The 8,127-nt window shown below is 45.5% G+C and overlaps 1 protein-coding gene across 2 annotated transcripts in view; it reads right to left on the bottom strand.

The window, feature by feature from the left end:
* The window catches only part of RBMS2 (RNA binding motif, single stranded interacting protein 2), a 52,508-nt gene that overhangs the window by 17,434 nt on the left and 26,947 nt on the right, over positions 1-8,127 (bottom strand). For both annotated transcript variants that reach the window (XM_015557469.1, XM_006777883.2), the window contains exons 3-5: positions 6,238-6,404; positions 1,905-1,963; positions 322-413 (exon numbers count right to left, since the gene is read on the bottom strand). In XM_015557469.1, the coding sequence (XP_015412955.1) occupies positions 322-413; positions 1,905-1,963; positions 6,238-6,380 (294 nt within the window). In that variant the 5' untranslated portion in view covers positions 6,381-6,404. The remainder of the gene's footprint in view (positions 1-321; positions 414-1,904; positions 1,964-6,237; positions 6,405-8,127) is intronic.

Raw genomic sequence — 8,127 nt, 5'->3', positions numbered from 1 at the left:
CCACAGGCTGTGTGTGTGGTGGGGAGGTGCGGAGGGTGGGGATGGGGACACGGCGGGAGGAAGGGGGCAGACCTCTCACCCGCCTGCCTGCTGGTCATCCTGGACAGAGCGACCTGCACATGGCCTTCCTCCAGCAGCCCAGCGGTGCTAAACGGGCCCCAGGCCCAGGCAGGCTGTCTTTGGCCAGGTAATAGCAACAGAACCACTGCAGGCGGCCTTTGCCCGTCAGCATCGCGGCTCTCGAGCCCCCTGGAGCCTCGGAACTGGACCTTGTTGCTCACCACAGCCCCTCGGAGGGAGAGACCTGGGCAGCACCCTTACCTTTGCCATCTGTGCCTGGATGCCACTGGCTTTCAGTGCTGTCACGGCCTTCTGTGCGGCCAGAGGGCTGTCAAAGTCCACAAAGCCATAGCCTGCAATGGAAACAGCATCACTGGGCGGTGGGGGAGACGGGCAGGAGGCCCCGCCTTTTCAGGAGAAGAGGAAGGGCTGTGATCCACCGAATACAAGCGGGAGGGAGGCTTCAGGTGACTATCCACCCGCTTCTCAGACCCTGTGAGGTGTGGTCTGTGTTTTAAAGAATATGTCTTTACTGATTTCAGAGAGGAAGGGAGAGAGAAACATCAATGATGAGAGAGAATCGTCATCATGATCAGCTGCCTCCTGCACACCCCTTACTGGGGATGGAGCCCCCAACCCGGGCATGTGCCCTGACCGGGAATGGAATCCATGACCTCTTGGTTCAAGGGTTGACACTCACCCACGGAGCCACACGCTGCCGGGCAGTTTCAGTTACTCTAAAGCTAAGCGTGCCCAGGGCACTGAGGTCCTTGTGGTGTCCTCGCCTTTCTCCCTCTCTCCACAGAAATGAGGCTTCAGGAAGGAGGCTCTTCTAATAATCTGCAGCACCCCCACTCTGACTTCTTCAAAAAACAACCCTTCCTCTTTTCTAGCCACACCCCAGAATGCTAGGCATGGGACTACAGCCTCTTTTTAAAAATATATAGTTTTATTGATTTCAGAGAGAAAGGGAGAGAGAGAAACATCAATGATGAGAGCGAATCATTGATCGGCTGCTTCCTACACACCCCTACTGGGGATTGAGCCCATAACCCAGGCATGTGCCCTGTCCGGGAATTGAACCGTGACCTCCTGGTTCATAGGCCGATGCTCAATCACTGAGCCACACTGGCAGGTGGGAATACACAGCCTCTTCATGGCAGATAACCAGCTACCTGCTGGAAGAAGCCATTCTCCACTTCAACCTACATACTTTTCCTCTCCTACAACTCTTCCATCTCCACCTAAAACTGCTCAAAACCCAACCAAACTGTTAATCCTCACAAAATAATACCTAGCGAGTCATCCACCTACTACCTCCCAAAAGCCTTTACAGTGCTTTGCTAAAGAGAAATAACCTCACCTGCCCAGATATACCATCCAGGCCAGGGGAGCAGGAGGTTCAAGGGAAGCCCAAGGGACTCCAAGACTCTTTCGTGCAGACTTCTAGCCTTAGGTCCCCAAAATAGCATTTGCAGCTCTAGCGATCTGGTCACCAAAGAATCTAAATATTTTCTAGTCTTAAAACATTCTTATTGATTGATTTTTAGAGAGAAAGTGGGAAGAGAGGAAGGAATATCGGTTTGTTGTTCCACTTCTTTATGCATTCATTGGTTAACCCTGGCATGTGCCCTGACCGGGAATCAAACTGGCAACCTGGGCGTATCAGGACGAGGCTCTAACCAGCTGAGCTACCTGGCCAGGGCTCTGCTGGTCTTTTAGCCTGAAAACCTCTGAGATTTCTTCTGGCCTTGGGTACTCGGGACCTTCAGCAGTAAAGGGCAGGGACAAGGGGTGGGCTCACGCACAGCTGCTCTCCATTACCAGGACAGCTCTTTCCTCACCTTTGCATTTGTTTGTGGTCTTGTCCAATATGGCCTTCGTGGAGACAATCTTGCCATATCTAAGGGAGAAGAAAACGCAAAGTGATCATCTGGGGGCAGGTGTGTAGGAAAGGACAGAGAATGAGGCATCTGGATGAACCCAGTCCTTTCTCCACTCCCACTACGACACTGATCCTACCCAAACCTTAATGACAGGAAAAGAGAAGATGAATTTAAAATGTTAGACTTATCATGTAAACCTAATTCCCAAAGCTCCCCACAAGAAATAAGGCAACTGTAGTCCAACACGCTTCTCTCTTCTTCTCCAACTAAGATTCAGACACCAGTTAGAAAGAGATTAGTGTCTTTTCAGGAGAGAAGCTTGGCGTGCACATCGCAGAATGTACAAGGGCAGCGCTCAGGCAGGGATTCCTGAAGCACTAAAAGCAACCCTTGATGTTACTTATCTTCTTTTGGACAAACACCGTTCCTCCTATGAAAAACCTATAGACATTTATCTTCTCTGACACCCAGTTCCCTATCCCTCTACCGATTGAAGGTCAACCTGAACCAAATTTCTTGTGTTCAAATCCTGTTTCTGCCTCTTTGTAGCTATGTGTGATCGTGGACAAGTCATTTAACCTTTCCGTGCCTCAGTCTCACCATCTGTAAGGCAGGAATCGGATTTATGGGAACAGGAAATGAGTTCATAAGTATAAAGCACGAGTGTCTACCACATGGTAAACATGTAAACACTCTTAACTGTTATCACTGTTATTATATTCAAGTGACCTCAGCTTTAATCTACTGCAAACGGCTCTCCTGCTCTAAATTATAAAGCATACGATGAGAAATAGAAGTTTAAGCTCTCCATTACCAGAGGTTCCAAAACTTCTATTTCTCATCGTCAAGATTTGAGTGTCTTAGGAGGGGAGTGGGCACACAACCAGGTAAGAAAATTATCCAGCCCTAGCCGGTTTGGCTCAGTGGAAAGAGCATCGGTTTATGGACTGAAGGGTCCCTGGGTTTGATTCTGGTCAAGGGCATGTACCTCGGTTGCAGGCTCGTTCCCCAGCTCTGGTCGGGGTATGTGCAAAGGCAGCCAATCGATGTGTCTCTCTCACATTGATGTTTCTCTCTCTCTGTCTCTCTCTCTCCCTTCCACTCTGTCTAAAAATCAATAGAAAAATATCCTCAGGTGAGGATTAACAAAACAAAACAAAAAAAAGGAAGGAAAATTATCCAAAACTTGATGACAAGGCAAAATGATGATTGCATATCCTTTCAACATCATTCTGGAATATTGTCTAAAAGGCCCACTCAAGCCGGCATGGCTCAGTGGCTGAGCATCAACCTATGAACCGGAACCCACAGGTTTGATTCCCAATCAGGGCACATGCCCAGTTTTGTGGGCTCACTTTCCAGTGGATCTGAAATCAATAAAAATATATATTTTTAAATAAATAAATAAATAAAACAAAAGGCCCACTCAAGGTATGTTTAATTATCTAGCGAGTTGTTTCATTTACTGTTTACTACTGGTTAGGGCCCAGGCTTAGTGAAGATACATACTAACCCGTTGATTTTTATCCAGTAGAAATGCAAATAATTTCTGTCCAGTAGAAAAGAAAATCCCAAAGGTTACTGTTTTATTGTTCTTTGGAATATGAACCAGTTTTGTATGTAACCCAGCAATCTTATTTCAACATTCTCTTTTCCGTACCTATAAATACTCAGTCCCTCAAATGCTTTTTGAACTCATTTTACCTTCCTGCTGGCTCCCTCACCAATGAATGAGTGGAGTAAATCTTTGGCATGTGTTCACCTATATTTGTATGACAGTCATGTTTCCAACATGTTGAAAGAGCATACGTTGGCAGCAGAGTGGAGTGTCACAAGTCAGGGATTATAAGAGCAGCGTTCCACTAGAAAAATTCTCTCCACTCCACTCCAGGAGGGTGAAAATGTTAAAGAGAGAACAGATAACACTAACAAAGTTACAAGATTTAACCGAAACCACTCAGCAGGGACTGACTTTAAGACCAATATCCCAAAGAAGCATTTTTCCTACGGCTCTTCTCATCCCTAAAGCTTGTGGGATGGCTGATGTATGTGTTTCGCTCCTCGGGGACCTCTCACTGACGTTTTTAGTGGGGCTTCTTCGAACCAATGGATTAGGAAGAATAAGCTAAGCAATGCCCTGGAGGCCGGGAAAAGAACACATTAAAATGGGGGGAGGAGGGGTGATCCTAGCTCTTCAGGGTTACATACTTGGATTCTTTCCCAAATTTAGGCAAAGGAAGAGCGAGCGGCGTGAGACGAGGCCAGAGGACACGCACGCTGCCATCCCTGCGGAGGCCCCAGGGTGGAGCTTGCTGTGGGCTGAGCAGCCTGAGACTGAGCTCAGACTTTCCGGGCAGCTGGCGGCGCTGAGCCGCTCCCGCCGCCTCCCCCTCAGAGGAGCCCCTCCAAGAGAACTGCCAGCTCCAGTCCCAGACTCCACGCCTCTCCTCCCACCCACCGGGGCTTCGGATCCAGCCACTTGTACTTCCCCTGCAAGCCGGAGAGAGACCAACTGGGACAAAGGCAGGACGTCCTTCTACGCATAGGAAACACCCTTCCTAGAGAGGTTTAACTCCCAGCTCAACGCGTCCCTGAGGGGTCTGCTGCCTCCCTGTCCTCATAAGTCACCACGCGTTCCCTGCCTCGCTGCCACCTCTCCACAGTCCCCTTTCGGACTCCTCACTTCCATCCTACATGCTGACCCGACTATGCTCATCCCTTCAGACACAGCAGACGGCAAGGCAACTGATGGGAAAAACTGAGTTTTTTCCCTGTCATGTGGCATGAGAAGATTTTTGTAGCACAATATGTCTCGGACAAGAAACACAGGTGCGGAATGAAGGAATTAGACTGATAAGTATTCTTTTCCCTCATGAACCAACATTTCTGCCAATTTCCATTCCCCGAAACATTACTCGTCCTAGACTAAGTGCCATGGAAATACCTTCCTAGCAAGGTAAGTTGCGTTACAGGAACCCGTGTTACACATCCATCTAGCCTGTAGAGGCTGAGTTTGTGTAGCCTGGTGCTAACAAAAACATCCATATGATTTGCAAACCACATCAGAAGAGTCAGGGGTTTATGGAGTGCATGGGCTGCCTCGCACAGCTATCTTTTGCAGGCAGAGTTCTGCTTCTCCAGGACGTGGGGCCCTGGAACTTACAGGCGTCGTTGTGGGAGTCCGAATTGCTGTGACTCCTTCAGAACATTGTCCAGCAATATCAACAGAAGCTGCACAAATGCACATCCTCTGAGTCAGCAATTTTACTCGTCGGTATAGACACAACATGACTGTGCGCACACGTGCACCAAAGGACACGTACAAGCTCAGAGCAGCGCTGCTCATGTGGAAGTGGACACCTCTGGGACGGGACAGAGATAGTGACTGAGGGGCGGGCTTCTGAACAGGTGGCGGTGTTCTGTTCCTCGATCTGGTAACAATAAGGCTGTGTTCACCTTGTAAAAACTCACTGTTGTAAATACGCTTACGATCTGTGCGTTTTTCCGTGCACTTGTTATACTTCAAAACAAAGTTTTTAAAAATGGTAAATTTACATAATCGACGGTTCCAATTTTTCTCCTTCGACCATCCACTTACCAAAATTCAGTTTTCCTTCTCCCCAGTGATGTTCCCCTTCCATCCCCCGACTTTTCCTCTAGATTATTTGAAACATATACTTTTTCTGCCTAAAGGAAATGAACTGGCATTTCGACACACATGCAGTTTTTCCAGGATTCTTAACTGGGCTAATTACATAATCGTTACCTCCACCTTCTGACTCACGTCTACTCCGAAGAACCCCAAATGTCTTTAGAGGGAAGATGCAACGTAACCGCCTCTTTCTCCAACTTCTCCTTTACCCGCTAATCTGAGGGCTTCTCTGGTTCACTGGGTATATCTCTAGCAGCAGAAGCTCTTCTAAGTACATAATTCACTTGACTAGTCCCACTTGCTTATATCCTCACTGCCTTTGGAGATGCTGAATATTTCTATTCAAGGTGTAAGGATAGGAACCTTTCCACGAAGACCATTAATTCTAGATACTTGTTAGAAACAAAGTCATACACTAGGCTTTAAGGGCCAGCCTTATTTTGCTTTCCTCAGAGAAACAAAAGGTTTTATATATTAGTAGCAGGTAGAATTTCTTTAAGAGGGGCTGCTGAGAAACCTTATGACTATGGAGTAGAAGCAAAATAATATTGTATTTCAGGATAAGAGTATCTGGCAACAAGCCAGTGTCACCCAATCTATACTGTCCCTGGAAGCCTACCCACACATACCCCAACTTACGACTGACACAACTTGACAAGGTCCTGGTCAGTAGTGCCTGGCTGCAAACCCCGGATGTAGAGGTTGGTTTTGCTCAGCTGGTCATTTCCATTGCTCCCGCTGCTGCTGTTCGGTGTGCTGTTGCTTGGACTAGGTGGTGCCATCTGCTGAGACAACGACACATATGGCTGCAAGGAGACATGAGGAACAGAAGGTCAAAAGGATTACACGTGTAGATGTCGGAGAGTGAGGAAGATCCTGGCACCTTGGAAAGAATGATTTGCCCTGGCTGGTTTGGCTCAGTGGATAGAGCGTCGGCCTGCTGACTGAAGGGTCCTGGGTTCGATTCTGGTCAAGGGCACATGCCTGGGTTTCAGACTCGATCTCCAGTAGGAGGCATGCAGGAGGCAATTGATCGATGATCCTCTATCATCATTGATGTTTCTTTCTCTCTCTCCCTTTCCCTTCCTCTCTGATATATATATATATATATATATATAAAATAAAGCCCCCCCCCAAAGAAAGAAAGAATGATTTCAAACTTTAATAGCAATGAACTTGATAGGAGAGTTTTAAAAAATAGTAAAGGAATTCCTGTCTGCCATAGAATAAATAAGTACATAATTGTCTTACCTATTTTTCAGGAATAATGAGGGGCCAAAATAAGCTTGTTAAGGTTTGAAAAAAGGTACTTTGTTATAGTGAAATGTTTTTATCACACAGATGCTAGAGAACACAATGTATGCCTCTTAAGTAAACCGTATCATTTAGACAAGACTAATAAAATCGAGGTTCCATTAAAAAATGATAAAGTGGAAATAATAAAAACTTTTCAAATCATGAAGTAAAAATAAGTTGAATATTTTTATGAACAAAATTAATTCATAAAACTGTAGAATAAGAACTGCAAAATACATGCAAGAGCTAGAAAATTATTGTAAATTTGGACAAATAAAATACTAATGACCATATTGGGTAGTAAAATATGAAGTTTTTATAATGATATTAGGGGTTTAGTCAATTCTAAGTTATTTACAAGTTTTAAAAGTTTAAACAAGTGAATAATAGGTACATTATGGTCAAGCAATAATGTAGGATGGGGGTGAACACCCCTCATCTTTCACTAGTGATACAAGACGGAGCCGGACTCTGCTAAACATTTTAGGTTCTTCTATTAGAGATGAAATTCCAGGCTGGCTGGAACGTGGATCCATTCCTTCGTGGCATATTTTAGATCCTTATGCTCTGTGTTCAATAAAGCTCTAAATCTGCATAATTACCTAAAATATAGTACATTTTACTACATCACACTAAGATTCCAGTTCTCCCCTGGCTTAAAGCACTTGATAGAATAAATCTATTAGAAATTATTTTAAAGTGTTAGTTTCATCTCCAGGATTCATTCATTCTCTCTCTCTCTCTCTCTCTCTCTCTCTCTCTCTCTCTCTCTCTTGTTTTGGTGGTGATGGTGGTAGTGAGGAATTGGATTAGTAACAGAAGAAAGGAGAACCATAAATATCAAAGAGGGAAATCTTCCCCCAAAGAATCTTAATTACTGTAAAATATGCCTTTTATATTTCATGCCTCTGACCTTTAGCAAACTTCAAAATTAAAATCTTGCCCGCCTGTGTGGGTCAGTGATTGCGCATCGACCCACGAACCAAGAAATCTCTGATTTCTGGTCAGGGCACATGCCTGGGGTTGTGGGTTGCGGGTTCTATCCCCAGCTGGGGGGTGCAGGAGGTAGTGGATTGATGTTGATGTTTCTCATTGATGCTTCTATCTCTCTCTCCCTTCCGCTCTCTCTAAAAATCAATAAAAACATCTTTAAAAAAACCTTTACTCAGGCTAAGATATGTTAAAGCAGGTATTTCCCCACCTTCATCAGGACAGGCATACCTTGAAGATACT

This window comes from Myotis davidii, unplaced genomic scaffold (genome assembly GCF_000327345.1).
Source record: "Myotis davidii unplaced genomic scaffold, ASM32734v1 scaffold509, whole genome shotgun sequence".
NCBI lineage: Eukaryota > Metazoa > Chordata > Mammalia > Chiroptera > Vespertilionidae > Myotis > Myotis davidii.
Note: the sequence above shows the minus strand (reverse complement) of the source record. Positions and strands in the feature narration are given on the sequence as shown.